Source organism: Takifugu flavidus, chromosome 19 (assembly GCF_003711565.1).
Source record: "Takifugu flavidus isolate HTHZ2018 chromosome 19, ASM371156v2, whole genome shotgun sequence".
Classification (NCBI taxonomy): Eukaryota; Metazoa; Chordata; class Actinopteri; order Tetraodontiformes; family Tetraodontidae; genus Takifugu; species Takifugu flavidus.
In genome coordinates, this window is record NC_079538.1 from 651,175 (window position 1) to 671,443 (window position 20,269).

At 40.7% G+C, this 20,269-nt stretch overlaps 2 protein-coding genes across 2 annotated transcripts; both read left to right on the plus strand.

Moving 5' to 3' along the window:
* The first annotated feature begins 2,187 nt into the window (after positions 1-2,187).
* rad51 (RAD51 recombinase) lies at positions 2,188-7,115 on the plus strand. The gene is made up of 10 exons (XM_057017439.1): positions 2,188-2,325; positions 2,608-2,706; positions 3,196-3,333; positions 4,078-4,195; positions 4,294-4,385; positions 4,462-4,556; positions 4,698-4,811; positions 5,346-5,475; positions 6,115-6,236; positions 6,470-7,115. The coding sequence occupies exons 2-10, from the start codon at positions 2,617-2,619 to the stop codon at positions 6,591-6,593; spliced, it is 1,023 nt and encodes a 340-aa protein (XP_056873419.1). The 5' UTR covers positions 2,188-2,325; positions 2,608-2,616; the 3' UTR covers positions 6,594-7,115.
* A 6,010-nt stretch (positions 7,116-13,125) lies between these two features.
* On the plus strand, positions 13,126-17,707 carry rmdn3 (regulator of microtubule dynamics 3). Its single transcript, XM_057017094.1, has 12 exons — positions 13,126-13,615; positions 13,973-14,162; positions 14,295-14,411; positions 14,480-14,810; positions 14,942-15,044; positions 15,427-15,487; positions 15,556-15,631; positions 15,905-15,982; positions 16,069-16,167; positions 16,362-16,415; positions 16,807-16,929; positions 17,024-17,707. The coding sequence occupies exons 1-12, from the start codon at positions 13,414-13,416 to the stop codon at positions 17,099-17,101; spliced, it is 1,512 nt and encodes a 503-aa protein (XP_056873074.1). The 5' UTR covers positions 13,126-13,413; the 3' UTR covers positions 17,102-17,707.
* Positions 17,708-20,269: the final 2,562 nt, after the last annotated feature.

A 20,269-nucleotide genomic window follows, 5' to 3' on the forward strand; every position in this document is an offset into this window, starting at 1 on the left:
AGTATCAAAATGACTGTCAAAGTTTCCCTGTTTGATGTCATGAACACATTCACCCCCCTCAGTGTCCATCTCCAGGTATCGCTGCCTTCATAGTTGTATGCTGACCTACTGACCTCCAACCCTGCTGACCCACTCAACTCTACCAGCAGTTTATTATAATTAATGTATTTCTATGCTCTCTGCCTAGTCTTTCCTCTACCTGTCCTCCCCCTTCAGCAGGAGGGTCCCCCTACATGAGCCTGGTCCTGCTCAAGGTTTCTTCCTGTTAAAGGGGAGTTTTTCCTTGCCAGTGTTGCTTGTTCGGGGGTCAGGTCCTGGGATTCTGGAAAGCACCTAGAAACAATTTTGATTGTAACAGACGCTATATAGATAAAGATTGATTGATTGATTGATTGATTTAGGAGGAATAGAGCTGTTGATGGAGCGTCCCTCACCTGAGATGCTGTTAAAATACTTGCAGTAGATCTGCTTTCTGCTTTCATTGCTGCTGCCAAGAAATGATGAGTGTCCAAAGGGCTGCCATGGTGTCTGCCATGTCAGAGGAAATCCTCCAAGGCCTTGACCTGCAATGAGATGCTCATCTGGGTGCACATACATGAAAAATGACTAACGCTCCCCCCTTCCTCAACATACTAGACTCCAGGTCACATTAGACAGGTCGTGAAACCTACTTCTTCTTCTAACTTCTTGGCATCTCGTCACTCAGTGTAAAGATTTTTAAATACTATACATCACCATACTTTAAATGCTGGTTTATTGCCTTCGATTACCACCCATGATTTATAACAGTGGTTCTTAACCTGGGTTTGATCAAACCCCAGGGGTTCGGCGGAGGTCAAGACACACACCCGACTCATATGATCCGTGATGGCACTCCCCGCTTGGCTATCACTGGCTGCAGGTGATCATGCTACATTGCTTGGCCTATCTGTGTTGCAGGGAATTTGGTGCTCAGTAGTCGACTTGTGACTGTTGTGAAGGTACATCATGTGATTTCTTCCTTAAGAGTTTAATCCCTTCATACTAACTATGTCAAGCAAAAACGAAGCAGTCAGACAAATATGTACAATATGGATTAACATGTATAATGGATGAGATTCAGCGTCCTAACTGAATGATTTGCAATGCCAAATTCAGCAATTCTATTCTAGCGCTGACAAATCCAAAAAAAAACAACACACCTCCTTAAGCTGCATGGAGATGTGGAATACAAGAACAAGAGGCTTGCTGAATTCAAAGTGAAATGAGCCAGATTGAATAAAAAGGCCACCCTGCCTGTTCTCGGCTTTGTATCCATCAAGAAACTGATCCTCACAGCATTGTACAAAGTTGCTTACCTGATTGCATGATTTTGTATGAAAATCATGTTTTGCTAGTTTTATTCTTTGAACATTGTTAATGCATGGTTCAATTATGCACCAGTAAACCATACCTATGTCTGAATTTAATTTAATTTTAATTTCATTTTTCAACAAAGAAGGGTTCAGTGAATGCTCATATGAAACTGGTGGGGTTCAGTACCGCCAACAAGGTTAAGAATCACTGAGTTATAACAATATGACATCCTACTACACAGTATTTCTGTAAGGTAGTTTGTACTGTAGTTTGTAACTCCCTCCAATCATTTAGATTTGTAATAGGCTTTGAACATTTCTAAGAAAGGGGCCATGCTGTGTACACCATCACAGGTGAATAAAAACAATTTATGCTAATTTGGTAAATGCAGAAATAACTAAATGAAGAAACTGGGGAATATACAAATAAATGAAAATATAACTGGAAATATAGAGATCAAGGAAATTATCATTAATGTACACATACATTAATAATAAAATATTTTTTCTGCCAACAAAAATGTATATACACCTGAATGTATTAATTTAGAAATGCTTTACTTCATTTTGGGCCCCATATTTAATTTGTTTCCGCTTTGATTAAACCAAAACGCTCCAAAATATGCAGCTTTAATTGTGAAGGCGGACTTTTGGTTCGCCACTTCCGCCAAACTTTTTTTGGATTATACGTGTACAGAGAGCCCATTTGAGCATGTAGATTTGATGTGTGTTGGTGCTGTACACGGTTAAAAAAAATAACATCTACATTTAGATTTAGGAAAAATATATTCGGCGGAGGAGCTAAATCCCTGCTGTCGTGATGGTGTGATCACGTGGAAAGACGTAGCCAATCAGAGAGCCAGTGAGGGGCGGGCCTTGTACGTTAACGTCATCAAGTTCTCAGCCTAGTGAGCGCGGGAGCTTTGGTTGTCTAACTGTGTTGTGGAGGAAGAAGTGTGGAGAAGTTGACTTCGTCTGGAGAATAAACCTTGTAAGTACATGACGACAATAGAGTATAAAGTTTAGACCAAGTAGGAATGTCGCCATAGTGTTCACGTAATATTATCATCTCTGTAGCGGGTGATATCGTCTCTTAAACGTACTCCTAACAGCGGATCTGTGTCCTGAACTAGCGCTAATGACGTAAGCTAGTTAGGAACACTTCTTACTCATCCGGTTTTTGCGTTAGGTGAATCTGTTGGGTTCAAACGGAGCCAACCTCAATGAAAAGGTCTGAATAGAATGAGCATTTTTCCTGTTTGTATGATTTCAGCCTTGGACCATGGCGATGGCGATGGCGACGGAGGCACGGCTGCAGACAGAGGTAGAGGAGGAGGAAAGCTTTGGGCCGCAGCCTCTCTGCAGACTGGAGGTACGCACAGAAACGAGGCCAATTCTAGCAATGTCATAAAGACGCGTGTTGCTAGGTGTAAATGGTGTCAAATGCTACATGTACTAGTTAGCTGCACCTTTGGCATAAGTCTTAACCTTTCCACATAATGTAGGAATTACAGGATTAACTGTGTTTAGTGTCAGACAAGTGCAAATATTACTATTAATATGAATCTTATATCATAGATTAGGTCATACCTCGAAACTGGCATATAGGTTAGTATAATAATAATAGCTCTTAGAACTCATACCATACCACCAAACCTTAAAACCCCTGCCAAAGATGCTGAGACAGCAAAAACAAACCAGGATTTGAAAGTTTTTGTGTTCAGTCCCAACTGAGCAGGTAGCCAAATGCAGCAAGTCTGTGTCCATATTGTGCCTAACCCCCGTTTATCATTTTGAGTTGAATACCGTCTCCTCTTCCTCTAACGCTTACTATAGTTTTTAATCCAATGTCTCCGTACAGCAATGTGGCATCAGCACGAGTGACATCAAGAAACTGGAAGATGCAGGGTTCCACACCATTGAGGCTGTGGCCTATGCACCCAAGAAAGAGCTGCTCAACATCAAGGGCATCAGTGAGGCCAAAGCTGACAAGATTCTGGTATGATACAGCAAATAAATATAAAGTTCTGAGTTATAAGCGAAAAAATAAACAAATCATGCACTCTAATAAACAGTTTTCTTTTCAAAGAAAATAAATGTCATAATTTGTGGCAAATATCAATAAATGTTTACTTCAATTTGCATTGAAATGTGAGTAAATTAACTCTGGGTCATTTACTTTCTTTTTCAGGACTGATTTATCTGGATTTTAACGTTTTCAACACTTATTTGTTTTATGTTTTAACCTCAATTGTCAATCCTAACAGTTTCTTGATACTGCCTCTATTTCTTACCTCACATTTGTCCAAACACCATCGCACTTCTGTCTTACGCGATCGCTCACACACTCCTCACCGCCATATTGGCAGAAGGACTCATCACACTCATAACTTGAAATGAACCTGTTGTTTTATGTTCTCACCATTAACACATGTAAAACACCCTCGGCATTCAACAACCACAATCAGCCGGTGCTGACTTTTTTGATTGTGCACCCCAAGTTTAGACTAAAAAGTTACACTTTCTATCACTATGGTGTTTTCCACAGTTGGACTTTTTATTTTTTTATTGAAAGTTCTCACTTCGGGACATGTTTCCGCTGTCATAGTCTCGGCTCTTATAGATCTTTGGGCTACAGGAAGGTGCTTGATATACAAAACCACAGAAGAAGTGACTTTTTAAGAAATTGATGAAACTAACTTGTTGAACTGTTGTTTTTTACTTTCGCTCTCTTTCATTTAAGACCGAAGCTGCCAAACTTGTGCCCATGGGCTTCACAACAGCAACTGAGTTCCACCAGAGGAGAGCAGAAATTATCCAGATCTCTACAGGCTCCAAGGAGCTGGACAAGCTCCTGCAGGGTCGGTGTAGCTCAACAGTACACGCTGATGTCCGCTGCTGAGGCGCTTAATGCATCGGTTGGTCAATGACCAAGAGTTCTGTTGGTGGTTCTTTGCAGGGGGAATTGAGACGGGCTCCATCACAGAGATGTTCGGAGAGTTTCGGACCGGGAAGACCCAGTTGTGCCACACACTTGCTGTCACTTGTCAGGTAGTGTCATGATGAACTTCCTATTAATATGTTGCTTTAAAAGATTTTCTTTGACAAGGTCCCTCTTGTTCTGCAGCTGCCCATTGATCAGGGTGGTGGTGAAGGTAAAGCCATGTACATTGACACAGAAGGAACCTTCAGACCCGAGAGACTCCTCGCTGTTGCTGAGAGGTGAGTTGGAAGATGTTTTTTAGACAAGCACAATTTTGGTTGAGCTTCACCTGCTGACCCTGGTTGTGCTCTCATTTCACGATGCAAAACGGGAGAATCGAATGATTCATATTTGCTGTTTTCCATGTAAACTGTCGTCAGGTATGGGTTGGTAGGCAGTGATGTTCTGGACAATGTGGCCTACGCTCGAGCCTTCAATACAGACCATCAGACCCAGCTGCTGTACCAAGCCTCAGCCATGATGGCCGAGTCCAGGTCAGTCGATCCGATCTTCCACAAATATACACATGATTAGTGAAAAAAAACAGACTTAATGTACGTATATCCAAAATGTCCTAGTAAGTCATTTTTATGTTAAGTTGGGGGTAGCCAGTGTTTAATTTTAGGTTATCTGCTATTTTCTGACACCCTTGGTTTAGTTTTAAGACAGCTTCAATCGCACATACATGGATGGATGGATAGATAAATATCCTCTGACTTTATTCAATATTTCTATGGCAAACCTCATGTCTCTTCCCAAGATCTGGCTACACCAAAAAATAAGTAGCACACTGATGCAGGATGGTGTCAGAGTAGTGTTGTATTTCTTGTTTTATTAAAACTGAATAACAATACAAATTTTCCAGCCCATCACATGTAGAGAAATGAGAATTCTTGAACAGTTAATATAAAAATGAAAGTTTTATGACTTTAGCATTTTAAAACTCTTTCATTGACATTTTGCTGTTGTTGGCTTCATTAAGATAATGAGGTTGTGAATAAAAATCCCTCACCCCTGCTGTGTGCCAGGTACGCTCTGTTGATCGTGGACAGCGCCACGGCGCTCTATAGGACGGACTACTCTGGCCGAGGGGAGCTTTCTGCCAGACAGGGTCATTTGGGACGGTTCCTCCGCATGCTGCTGCGGCTGGCAGATGAGGTAAACAACAACAGCAAATGTATGAGCAATGTTACAAAGACACTCGCATTTATATTGATACAGTGTTTCAGAATACATTTGGCTGTGCGGTTAGTATGGATGGATGAGTAGATATTTGTGTGCCGGATGGTAGGGAGACGCTAAACCATTGGTTACAGATTGCATCACATCAAGTCCAGTCACCAAAATCTTGATTTGCCCCAAAAGCATTATTTTTTTTATCAACTACAATCATTATTTTAAAGTCATATTAAAGAAATTTCCCCTAAAGTAAACAGCTTGTGCACCCTGATTTGCTTACAGCACGCTGAGATTGTTTTATCGCCTCTTATAGTTTCAGACTCTGTACACAGATTAGAATGTAGCATGAGGTCACTAAGCACAAAATAAATTCAAACTTGCAAAATTTCATCTTTTTAAAAAGAGTTTTTTTTTGTTGTTTTTTTTTTTTAAACTAATCAACTACTTTATCTCCAGTTGTTTACAGACAATGTTACCTCCTATTAACATGTTTACGTCAACAGTGGCTTAAAAGTTTATGCAGTTAAAGTATTTTCTGTCTTTAACTGGCTTTGGAAATTCTAAAAGTTTCAGGTTTCTCAGGTGGTTCTGATGTGACTTTTCTCCTATGTGTCACAGTTTGGTGTTGCCGTGGTGATAACCAACCAGGTGGTGGCACAGGTCGACGGAGCTGCCATGTTTTCTGCAGATCCCAAAAAACCCATTGGAGGCAACATTCTGGCTCATGCTTCCACCACACGGTGAGCAGTGGGATGTTCATTCTGAGATACGCACCAGTAGTTTTATTTTTGGAACATATAGTGCCGGTTTTCTGGTTTTAGAGTAACCGAGGAAGATGTTTAGTTCACCTGATCATGTGCAGTTACTACGTTATCTCTGGGTACTGTAAAAAACTTCACATGATGTCTGTGAAATATGCAGATGTAATGTCAGAGAAGAAATCCAAGTTTGTGTAATTTGTGCTGTTTTGCAGTCTGTACCTGAGGAAAGGCAGGGGAGAAACGAGGATTTGTAAAATCTACGATTCCCCTTGCCTCCCAGAGGCCGAGGCCATGTTTGCCATCAACGCCGACGGTGTGGGCGATGCCAAGGACTGAGCTACTGACCTGCAGTGCTGCCTTCGCACATGTCTATGAGTAACGACGAGAGGGGCTGAGTGCTCCTCCATTTAGGCTTCATCACTGGCAGAGAACAGCCGTGGCTGCAGCCCAGCTGTGGAACATTTATAGTTTTCAAATATCTGGAATTTGAGCTATTCTGAAGGTTTCAGTGAGAAAAGCTTGAGGCTGTGCAGCATATTGTAAATCAAGAAATATTAAATACCTACAAAACATTCAGGAAAAAGAAAGAAATATCGAAATATAGACATGAGAAGGTCTCTTTTCTTTGAACTACTTTTCCACTAAAGGTTTTTGTAAAAATGTTTAATATTTTTCATCTTCTCTACAGTTTAAGTCGGCATTATGCTGGGATATCCAAGAGTGTTTAAGTGAGAAACAATATTTTTGTACCTTTCTTGAATGTGAAAAGGAACCCTTGTCGGCATCACCTCTACTCTGTCTACCTTGTTTTCTTTTCCCTTTGTAAATAGACTCAATGGCTAAATTAAATTTGTTTTACAGTTTTTCTCAATTGGTTTGGTACATTTCTCACATCAGAATTGAAATTCTCAAAAGTTCTTGTTCAATTGTCACATCATCATGCCATTTGTGCAGATGAAAAAGGCAGTTTCTCATTGCATTGAACAAATTGCAAATGCTTTTGTCCATCCATGCAAATGATTGTGTACAATTCTCAGTTTTTTCGTACATTATCAATTGCTTTTGTCATGCTAATCAAAATGCTTTGTTATAGGAATCTATCAAATAGTCTCTTTCCCCAAAACATTTAGGCTATAGTTCATCATATACCGGTAAGTCTTCACATGCAAAATGATTTACCAAGCCATCATAACATGTCAAGCATATATACATTTCCATAAGACATTTGTCTGTAAATATGATCTAAATTGGTAAATTCCTCCCAGGTGAATCTAGACTTTCTCTAATGAAAAGAGTTGATCAACCAATGATCGACAGTTTTCTGAATGAGCTCAAGGGAGCATCTCATGAACAATCTACTGAGGAGTATATAGGTAACCAGAGCACAATAGAAAGTTACAATGTCTGACAATGGAAGGACAACAGCCAAGAAGAAGGAGAGGAAGAGGGGTGAGGCTGCGTGGTGGAGGAGTAGGAAGAGGAAGAGGCAGAAGAGGCGGACACATGCGTGTTCCTGAGGAAATCAGAGCAACACTTGTAGACCATGTTTTGAATCATGGGCTGACTGGCTGAAGCGGGGAGAAGGGTGCAGCCAAATGTTGGCAGAACAACTGTGTCCTCAATTATTCAAACTTTCCGCAGAGAGAACAGGTCTGTAATCTAACAGTGTGCTGAATTACATGGAGTTTACTGTATTTACATGTCAATACAGTAATGCCCCATACAAAATTACAGTAGCCTATTCCACTGATGCTCTATACAATGCCATTGTGTCTTCCTCAAATTTGTTTTGGTTGACATTTCTATTTCCCACATAGGACTGCAAGACAAGTACACAGGGGTGGTAGAGGGCGGATTTTCACACCACAGCAGGAGATGGCTATCTGCAACATTGTTGTGGAAAACAACGCCATTACACTAAGAGAGATACAGACTACAATTTTGCAGGACAACGACACATTTGCAAACATCCAAACAGTCAGTATCTCTACCATTGATAGAGTGCTAAGAAAACAACACATGCGCATGAAACAGCTATACACTGTCCCATTTGAAAGAAATGGTGAGAGGGTGAAGGAGCTGCGCTACCACTTTGTCCAGGTACAACTTTTATTCCAAAACCATATATAGATATGTCCTCGTTTGTAAGTCGCTTTGGGTTTACAGTAAAAGGTGTCTGCCAAATGCAATGTAATGTAAAGATGTACACTACACTACTGTAAGTGTGGCATTTGCACATATGCTATGGCTGTAGAAAAGAAGATGCAATATGTCATATACGTTTGATCTAACTTCTTTTGCAAATGCATGTAATGCAGTAATTCCAAAAATAACATTTTGTCTTCTGTATTTAGCGCATGATGGAACTGGAAGATAGTGAGCCACCCTGTCACTTCATTTACATGGACGAGGCTGGCTTCAATCTGACAAAGCGCAGAAGACGGGGTCGAAACCTTATTGGACATCGAGCCACCATTGATGTGCCAGGCCAAAGGGGTGGCAACATAACTATGTGTGCCGCAATATCAGATAACGGTGTGCTGACACACATTCCACTGATGGGTCCATACAACTCTGAACGTCTAATAGCATTCCTAGACACTTTGTACAGGGATCATATCCTAGGTGGCCCAGCCGAGAATATGGCCCAGCCCAAATATGCCATAATATGGGACAATGTAAGCTTCCACAAGTCAAACCTAGTAAGGCAGTGGTACGCAAACCATAACAGAATGGTGATGGAGTTCTTACCACCATACTCCCCATCCTCAACCCTATTGAGGAATTTTTCTCAGCCTGGAGGTGGAAGGTGTATGACCGAGAGCCACACACACAAGTGACCCTTCTGGCTGCAATGGATGCAGCATGCCAAGACATTACTGCAGATTCCTGCAGAGCATGGATTAGGCATGCAAGAAGATACTATCCACGCTGCCTTGCACGGGAGGACATCAGGTGTGACGTGGATGAGAATTTGTGGCCTAACAGACAGGAACGGGAAGAAGCTGAAGATCAGGATTGAGATTAGAATTTGGGGAGTTGTTCATATTTTTTTGTTTACCTACTGTGTGACCTATGTTTATATTTTTGACCTATGTTTACTTACGTATTGTATTTCACCTTTGTTATGTGCAGTGCTGTCTTTTTTTTTCTTTACGCACTGCAATGTCAATGTTTGCCAATAAAGAAGTCATTCTGTAAATGTGAATCTTGTCTTTTCCAATCAATCTTACACATATACATTATATGAGGTCAAATGTACAACACTTGTCATCACACCTAAACCACATTTTACATCAACATGTCCCTTCAAAGTGCACTATTCAATTGCCAACATGACTAATGAATTTGACTGTCTTATCCGTACACAATGACACAATGATTAAACATTCTGATGGCACTGACAAGTATATTGACACAAAAACTTGCTTTTGAGGGATGGACTAAGGATTTTGAGCAAGAGACTGGCTTTTGCAGGTGATCCACGGTGTTTTGCTATTTGTTCAAACTGTTTTGAGAAATGCACTTGATCTTCTGCAAATTGCAAGAATGATTGGAAAAATGTACCAAAGTGATTGAGAAAAACTGTAAATGGAGTCATCTTGTTTGTTATAGAAGTTTAAAGGGGGCTTATAATTGTATGCAAACTAAACTTTTCCATGGATTCATTTGCTTACATTAACATAATTCATAGCAAAATAAACTTTGACAATTGTGTGAAATCCTATAATTTGTGGGTATAGTAGATGATCCATCAACTAAATAGCTGATTCCAATTGTTAGACATTAACGTGAAAAACCTGCAGTTTCAGTAACACTTGATAAGTTGATGATTTGTCTGTTTACTGTTTGAGTGCACGTCAGCATAGTCATCACACACACCGATAAGTGATTATATAAATACATGTTTTAAACTTTCATCAGTAAAATGTCATAATTGGACACTTGTGATGTAATGTTAGAGGGGGGAAATGCCTCATTAGCCTCTGTGGAGTTGGTGGATGAAACCTTTTATTTTGTAAATTGAAACTCAAAGTACCACATTTTCAAATGAAAATCTATACAAAAACATCACAACACATCAGGACTTGTAGAAGGAAGTTGAATAATGAAATAAAGTTGTTTTCAAATCTAGATTCTACTAAAATGTTCAAAAGTCTTGTTTTTAAAGCGTTTCATGTAATATTTTAACTTTTCTAAATATAGCAAAAGCATTCAATACAGTAAAGGTTCATCTTTAAGTTGCATTTTGTGAGTCTGAAATTTGGCTCATATTATGAGAGGATTGCTGACAGGCACTTGGCCCAGGCACTCATTGGTGAGTGTTCAGTATTAAGAAGGGTGCATTTTCCACTTCCCCAGAAGTAGGATGGATCAATATTCAGCAGAAGTCCAAAATCAAGCTGAGGAAGAGCGTTCTGGCTGGGAGGGAGGCCCAGTTGCATCACAGCAGTATCTCTCACTACCTGTTCTCTGGTTGGTGCGCAGATATATTAGTGATATATTATTGACATGAAGTGTTTTTTTTCTTCCTAAGCCCTGTTCCATCCAGCAGTCAGGCAGCAGCGTTGGACTCTGGAGGCCTTGTTTTGGGTCAGCCAGATTTTGCTTTAACAGAATGAGTCAGTTGAACTCATCCTGTGTCATGATTATATTAAAAATGTATTTTATTCATTAATATTGGACCTGACTGCTGGGCAACCCATTAAACATATACACCTATGCACAAACATGCAGACATGATTGCGTATGCTCTATGAGCAGAATTATATATAAAAATCTATGTTGTGAATAGTAAACAAGCAGACTCAAACCCAGCCACAATTAACAAAACCAACAATTAAACCATCTGTCATCTTTCAGAAATGTGATGCTGCAGCCAAAAGTGTCCCTAAGTTTGCTTGTGTGTATGTATCTGTAGATATAGAGGTAGAGTGTGTTAATGTTAGAAAGTGTGTGTGTTTGACGTATGCGTGTAAGTCTGCCACTTTGTGTATGGGAACTCTGTGAACCCACTAAGCGCTTGCTGCCATCTCCTCAAAGTGGGGCATCAAGTATTCCTGGGGAGTTCCCTCTACAAAGCTCTGGGGTGACTGGAGCCACAGGCAGCATCAGTGGAAACACAGAAAAGCCACAATAGGGGGAGACCCTGAGACCCATGTTGCTGCTGGGATGCAAGCTAGGACCTGAGATTGAGAGGTCAGCTTTTACAGAGGGGAAAATACAATCACAGGAGCCCACAAAACAATGTTTCCACCTCATCTGTTTAGGCTGTGCAGACAGACAGACAGACAGGCATCAAAGTGTTGGGTCATGACAGATTTTGTATAGCGAAGCAACATCTGTCTGATCACTGTCTATGGTAGAATCATGCCACTTCTCTAAAAATCAAAGGATCAAAGAAGCCGTGACACTGCATCTTTCAATAATCAAAGATCAGAGCAGCTTTGAAAGCAAGAAAACCTTAAAACTGTTACTTTATTACAACTCCTTCTGTGGGTAGATAAGGTTTAACCACAGACAGCAGCTACAGATTGAAATATATAATGCACCATAGTAAGAAAAATGTTGCTGGCAGACTTACACCCAGGGTGAGTGCTATGTATAAAGAATAGGCTAAATGATCGTACAGGTTATTACTCAGAGGATGAAATATTTCAAGCCTTTTGTTCATGAAATTTTTGTTAATGAAAAGCCAAAATTTAGTGTCTTTAAACCTTAGACTACTGCAAATGTTCAATAGTGAAGTGTCATGGTGTCACACCCAGATTAACTGTCAAAGTACCTACAAACATACCATGTCAGTGGTCTCCGTCTGGGTCAGGACAATCCTGGGGACAACTGGGCTGAGGCTGGAACCAGTGCATGAGCTACCATCCACATCTTATCTGGGCTGTGGAGAAAAAGGTCCAAAATCCTTTTTCAGATGAAAGTAAATTTGCACTCAATTTGGAAACTGAGGTCTCAGAGTCAGGCGGAAGAGTGGGGAGGCTCAGAATCCACGTTGCTGGAAGTCCAGTGGGAGTCCAGTCGCTCCATTGTGCTTTCAGAAGTCCTCAGTTCTGTGCTCACAAGCTTTGCAGAGATGCTGATTTCAAATTCCAGCAGGACTTGGCACCAGCTCACGTTGCCAAAGGTGAACCAGGCAGAGACTCTCTGGGGGGTCAAGAGGAAGAGGAGACACCAGCCACCAGACATTTCTGTTTAAAATACCTTTTTAAAAAAAAAACAAACAAACATATCAATACGATCATTTAGCCTATTCTTTATACATAGCATTCACCCTAGGTGTACAAATGCATGTAAACTTAAACAAACTTGCCTAAACACGAGGTTGAAAAGGCGTGACCTCATGTTTAGGCAAGTTTGTTTAAGTTTGTCAGGTACCTTTGTCAGGTACCTGTTAAATGGTACGAACTAAGAAAGACAAAAATCAAAATGGGCTCTTTATTTAGGAAAATAATGGCTTTCTTGTCACAATCTTTATTAATTAAATATAAATAGCCTTTAAGAGCAGCTTCCCCCAAATGCATCAATGTGATTTATGTTGTTTCTTGCATGCATGAGTTTGTTTTTTAGTATTTGCATAGTAGTGATTTATTGCGTATTGGATTTATCACAACTCCTCTATTTTGCGTATCAATATATTATATTTATTTTGAATTCAATACATGCACATCGTGGCTTTATTTATTTCTATTATATTGCATGTATTTTGGGAGGGGGGGGGGGGGTTCGTAATAATGTATACCTGAACAACCCAATTATTAAAACATCTTACGTGAAAGTATATTTAAATACGATAGAAATGCAGCGTCATAGAAATGACGTACCGGACCGTTTTGCGCATGCGTGAAACTTGTTTTTACTATGAACGGAGCACTTTACGGCAGAACCCAAACCTGCCGCAGATTCGGCTACAGACCGCCTCGGCACATGCGTCAACAATTTCAGCTTTCGTTTATATCAATATTTTTTTATGACAGGATATTATTATTTTGTTATTTTGTGACAGGAGACATGTGAACGGAGCAGGGTCGCGCCCTTCGCATCCTGAAGATCTTTCCAAGCACATAGGGTCAATAAGATATTAAAATAAGAGTCTACAATCAAATAGAATCATCTGAGGTTGTTGCGGATTCTGGAGTGTGAAGATATGAATACGTGGCTCGGAAGAAACGGCCTGATCGGACTTGCTGTCGGAGCTTCGGCTGCTTTCGGTTTCATCGCCTATATTATATACAGAGAGAAGAAAAGCAGAAAAATGCAGAAGATGCTACTGCAACCTCCAGCGGCTCCACAAGCCTTTGACCTGACGGACGGAGCGACCCTGCTGCGGGACACGCATGATGCACAAGGTGCGTTTTTACTCCGATAACTGTACGATTGTGTCTGACAGACGCTAATTCCGCCTGCGAGGTGACCCCTCCCCCCGCCCGCACGCTCTCTCTATCTCGCTCTCGCTCTCGCTCTCGCTCTCTCTCTCTCTCTCTCTCACACACACACACACACACACACACACACATACACACACACACACATTAGATTCCAGGTCTTTAATACACCTTTAATTACACATTCCAAAGATATTAAACACTCTTAGTCTTTATACATGTTAGATATATTTATATATCATTAATTTGGCTTCTCTGTAAAATCAGAAGGTATGAATCAAAGTAACTTAGTCCTGCCTGATGAGTTGTGTCTGCTTTAAGTTATGGAGGCCCACCGTCAGGCACTTGCAGCAGTAGAGGCCGTCCTGCAGGGTCTTTCCCCGGACCAGCAGCTGGAGCTCAGGAACCAGCTGGACCAGGTGCTGAATTGCGTGGCCTCTCTCCGCGCCGAGGTGGCTGAGCTGCGGGGCGGCCTGCAGGACATCGCCCAACAGATGATCCCCGATGTAAAGTAAGTCGGAGAGTGTTCAACTGTGTCAAATTTGTCTGACTGGACATTCTTAATGCAATGCTGACGAATGTCCTGTTTACACTGTTATAACTGTCACCTTAGAAATGCTTGAGTTGTCCATTTTCTTCACAGCCAGCGGGTCAGGCGACGGCGCCATGTGGTGCACAGGGAACGTACAGACTCCACCAGCTCGAGTTCTATATATTTCACTGCCAGCCAGAGTGCATTTGAGGATACGAGTGAGGGGGGGTGAGTGGAGGGCTTACACACACATTTACATAGGTTAGCTTGTGTCCTTCAACATTGATGTGTTCCAGGTACACGACAGCGTACGCTGAGTCAGACTACACAGACCGCGACTCCGAAAAAGAGGAAGGTGATCAAGAGCCTGAGCAGGAGTCCGACGAAGACGAGAAGAGCTGTGCCACTGTTGTAACACTGCGCCAGGAAGATTCCCAGGAAGAAGAGGACGAGGACAGCGAAATAGTGGAAGAGGTGGTGGTGGAAGACGGGAGGGGCCTGGATCTGACCGAACTGCCCCCTAACGGAGAGCTGGCTCTCCTCCTGGCTCAGAGCGACATCCTCCACACTGGAGACGCTACTTTAAAGGCAGAAGGTTACCACCTCCTGCTGGCCAACCAGACAGAGGTCAGTGATGTCATCTGACTGAGTGACAACAATAATGTCCTCTTTATTTAGTTCCGCTCAGCGTTTTGATTCGAACACTGAGTTTTGTACTGCTGTCTTTGGACTTGAACCCAACTCATTTGTTCCAACAGTATGGAGACAGCAGAGAGTTTCTATGGAGATTTGCCCGGGCTTACAGCGACATGTATATATGTACTGAGAACAAGCAGGAGAAAAAGATGTATGCACTACAAGGTAAGGGTGCATATTCGGCAGTGGTATGATCACACCAAAGCAGGAACTGCAGAGCTTTTTAAAATATTAACTTTCATTAATTTAATTTACATTTTTATGAAATGGTTGCCCACAGATTAGTGCGGTTTGTCCTTAAAAATGTGTGTTAATCCACAAAAGGTGAGGAAATGCCATTATATCACGTGCTAAGCTACACGGCTAATTGCTCCAACACCTATAAATTGGCAAAGTCCATGATAATTGAAGTGCAGCAGACATTAGAATCGGTGCAGTGTGAAAAACTGCTATGCCAATAATCCTTCAGGAAGTGTGGTGGAATGGCCGATAAATCTTTTCCATCATCAGCGTTGGCTGCGGTTTATTCTCGACTGGTGTGTTGCAGGTCTGGAGGAGGCCGAGTTGGCTCTGAAGAAGACCAACCTGAATGCAGAGTGTCACAAATGGTAAGAAGATCAGTGTTCCTCTGCTGACAATGTGAGCCTTGCATTGAAACCTCTTCTTTTGACTTCAGGTTCGCTCTGCTGGCTGGTTTGACCTCCCAGAATGAGAGCATGCACAGCAAACTGAAGAGCAGCTACATACTGAAGGTAAGGCAGAGACACGAGTCCCTTTTTTCAAGGGAATCGCTCACTTATGGATTATATCATAATTAGTAGTGTTTCATCCTAGTTTAAAGTAAACTCAAGTCATTTTCTCATTCATTCATTAAATCCCCTTTAACCAATTGGTTAATCTTAAACTTTAAAAAAAAAAATTGTCATGGAAATAGATGCATGTTGACACCAAACTATGCTGTAATGAGGGTAACCAGGGAAACCTGCCTGCAGTAATAACCTAAGTGCAAAGTTTTACCCACATAGGAGCATCTGGAGCATTTTCTAACCCTCAGAGATGACGACCCCATGTGTTTCTACCTGCTGGGCAGATGGTGCTACGAGGTGAGATCACCTGTTGACTCAGCTCTTATCATTTAAATGACTGTACGCTGAGAAAAGATCCTGTGCCTGTGCATGTGTGTGTTTAGGTAGCCAATCTGGACTGGTTGGAAAAGAAGACAGCTGCTGCCATCTACCAGAAGCCACCCACTTCAACTCTAAACGATGCCCTGGAGAACTTTCTGAAGGTATCATGTTCTTTTACAGTTAGAAGCCACAGAAGACTGATAGTCTGTAACAGTTACTGTATCTTCTGCTGTTCATTTCTGCATTATTTTTTAAAAAATACACCAACGCCCATTTTTTGAGGATATACCGCTCACTGACAGTAAACAAGTTTTGTGTTCGCCAACTGAATGTGCAGCCAAAACCTGTTTTGCAGGCAGAGGAACTGAGTCCGGGTTTCTCCAAGATGGTGCGTCTGTGCATCGCTAAGGTAAAACTCATTCAGCACAGCAGCACAAGCTTCCACAGGTGACACCCAAAACATCACAATGGTGGAAAGATATTACAAAAGTAATTTGGTTAAAGTTAAACCAGGTCTATTCAGGTCTTTCTGGCAACATCATTAATGGCCTTTTTTCTAATTTTGAATTGTTGCCATCTCCTCTATATGTTTATATTCTGGTAATTTTTTTCTTAAAATGCATTTGTCAAGTGTCTGATTTCATTGCAAGTGGACCGTTCAGTGGTTAGATGTTCAACACTCAAATCCAAACTGCAGATTTGTTCTTTGAAGCAGGAGCGCTGTACCGTGCACTACTGCTGAAATGTTCTTGAGTAATTATTGAATAAAAGCGAACATTTGTGATTTGGTTGTTCAATAGTGTCACAATGAGCTGGGAAATCTCTCTGAGGCAAGAAACTGGACCGATCTGGCTTTAAAGATGACCACAAACTCCAGTGATCTGCGAACAAACTTCGACTTTCAGTTCAGTAACACCATCTTTGTAAGTAACTTTATGAATATCCCCAGAAGCCGAAACATCAGTGATCTGCAGAGTTTTATTGAAATGTAATATCTTTGCTTGCATCATTTCCAAGGCTGAAGAAGCATCTAAACTTGAGGCCCAACTTCGTGTCTTAACTGACAACAGCGTTCCAGCAGTTGGAGTCCTTTAGTGTAGTGGCTGATCATCCAGTCACGCCCTTTCCATCGTCTGCGGATCAGTTTTCAAGATTCAAAGATTTTTATAGTCAATTTCGCTCTCCTGTGCAGGACATCCTGTCAAAACTAAATGTCATTCCCAGAAATAAAAAAGGAAGAGAAAGGAATGCTCATATAAAATTTAAAAACAATGACATTAAGTCCAAGATTAGGACTGAGTCAGATAATAATGGCAGCAGTTGCAGATAAAGTGCAATTAGTCTTTTGTGTTGTTTTGTAACACTGTGAAATGGTATGAAAGTCAATGTCTATTTATTAGTAATATAAATCATTTCAGTCAGAATGTGTATATTTTAGTTTTCCAACTTTCCAAATATGTTTGAAAAGATCAGTTCACCCAGTCATATATAAATAAAAAAAATATAAAAGACCAAAGTGGGAAACAGTCTCAGGATGTTACATTTTATCCTCGTTTCTTGAGTTTGGAGAGAAGATACACCCCAGCAGTGACTAAATTAGCGCTCTTTTTGTTGTTCTAGCATGTGTCTAAAGTGGTCAGCAGCAAGTTTAAGTGTGCTGTCAGTCCAGAACAAGAAATAAAATGAAGCTTTTACTCAGTGTGCTCACTGTTTTTATATGAATTCTTCTTTTTTGCATGGTTTCCCAAAAAATAGAATATGTAAATTTACATATGTCTATTGGATGAGGACAGCATCAATTTCCATTGACCTGTTTGATCAGTTTATGTAAGCTTATCTCAGCACATGTAATCAGCCGTAGAGCAGGTTGGAGGTTCAACACCATGGCCTTGTGTCCTGATAAGAACTGCTGAACAGCACAGTAGAAGCACTGCAGCCACAGCTCCTGCCTCATAAGATGGGCCCACAGAGACACGGAGACTCATGCTAAAGCAACATGAAAGAGCCTCACTGTTGTAAAAATATGGAGGGGGCAGAACGACCACAGACATTCCATGCGCCCCCTATCCCCCTTCCCGTGGCATGAAATAGGCATTTGTTATGTGAAAATGCAGAGCACTTTGTATTGTGTTAGATCTACTGTGTGCAAAACTGCTGGGGTCCTTCTGCATGGAGATAATTCATTTGTATATTTGTTTTCTCAGTGTGATGTATGGAACAGTTGGTGAAAGTGCATTCAATATTAGATTCAAAAACTATCTGTTTTAACAATATGCCACAGCTTGCACATCAGAAACATGTTGCTGTGTTCTTTAAACTGCTCATTTATCAAAGAGCACATCCATTACCTGCATTCACTGATTTCCTCGCACGTTAGTTTAAATATACCTGTTCAAGCTAATGGTTGTTGCTAATTGACACAAAAATTGAATACTGATTAATAAAAAAAGATGAATAAAATATTATTTCTATTAATGATGGTTGATTATGTTTTTCCTGAGAATGACCATACACACACACATAAAAAGGGTAGATGCTTAATGTGATGGGTGTTTAGCCCATGTTGCTGTGTCTTTAAATTGTTAACAATTAACATAGCTTCACATGTTGATGATCTACTTCCTAATATCAAGCGATTCACAATCAAGTAGTTTAAAATGTAAAATTACAAAACAGCAGTAGATAATTTGATCCATGCACAGACAATCTTTTTCCAAGTAGTCACCGCTCCTGAAGGGATTTTCTTAGTAAGTATAATTTAAAGATGATGCTCCAACCTTTAGTTGAGAAAGCTATCTTAAAAGGCTCACATTAGCTAATATGATACAACTAAATATAAGCCAGATGAAACAGGAGTCATATAACTCAGATCTGCTCTTAGAAAATTTAGAAAAGCTGATCTGGGTCAGATGTGGGTGGTTTGACAGCTCTGATTGCTTTTGTCTCCCATGTGAACCTGACTTAAGTATGAGTCACAGATCCAAGTAAACAGTTTCTTTGTGTGCCGCCTGAAGTGTGCCAAGAATGTGTTGCACAGAAAGATCTTTTTCATTAATGATTCATTGGAAGGACACACCTGAAGGGCCAGAACAGTCACCTGTTCTACTGCTCAAACAACAACAAATCAGAGCATGGTTTTAACTTCATTGTCTCCTCAATATTGAGTGTATATTTGCCAGACGCTCTAATTTTCTGTCACACAATTGTCAACAGAAACCAAATGTTCCACTCATGTCCTAGAAACAGTCTTGCAGTTCTTGTTAGCACTTGTTCATGACACCTTGCATGTTCTGGGAATAAAACAGGCGGTCAGAGGTCTTGACCTGCAGGAGGAGGACCCCAAAAGCCACTGGACCGGTGTAAGATGTGAAAGAAAGACGCAGGCTGAGTTGAAAGTTGCAGTTGATGCAAGTTTGGCGATGCTGGGATAGACCTATAAGCTGTTTGTAGTGCAATGTGTTCAGAGGAAAAGTTCATCTTAAAGGCCCGTTTGGTGGTGCCAGCTCCTTCCAGGACAAAACAGCCTGAATCCCGCTGAACTTTTGGTGAGTTTCTGCCATTTATAAATGTTCTGTTGTAACATTTTATGACATATTTACACTCTTACTAAAGGAAAAAAAGAAATGAAGATTGTCTGTGAGAAAGACTTGAGCTATGCAGTTTAACGGGTCTGTGTCAGGACTGTTGACAGCTCTTCACAGCCCTGCAGTGACAGATACTCAGATAACATTAAAGGAGTCCACTGTCTTTATAATAACAATCATTATTAAAGTGTTTTCTAATCTGTTTACACTTCCGTAGGAATGCAATGATGAAACTGATTGGACTATTAAATGCAAATCTACTAGTCATATAAATCTTTGTGCAAGGGAATACATTTTTACTTATCGATTTGTTTCCCATTCAGAGTTCTTTTTTCAAAAACAAGTTTCAGTGGCATCCCATCCTTATCATGTTATTTCATTTATCTGTGAATATTGGATTATAAAAGGTTATATGGTGATGTTCTAGATCATCTAAGTGCCATACCTTCCTCAGTTTTACATCTCCATCTTCAAGATAACAAACCAAAACTGCATCAGATAACAATTCATTAGCACCAGAAAGTATCTCAATATTTTGAGACTGAAAATAATTAGAGATCAGAGTGGTTAAAATGGGCTTCCATACACATTTAACATTACATTAAATGTCACCATACAAGTTTTTCATAATGACCTTTTTAGTTTATGACGCTTTTGGGCACCATCAGAAAACATGCCA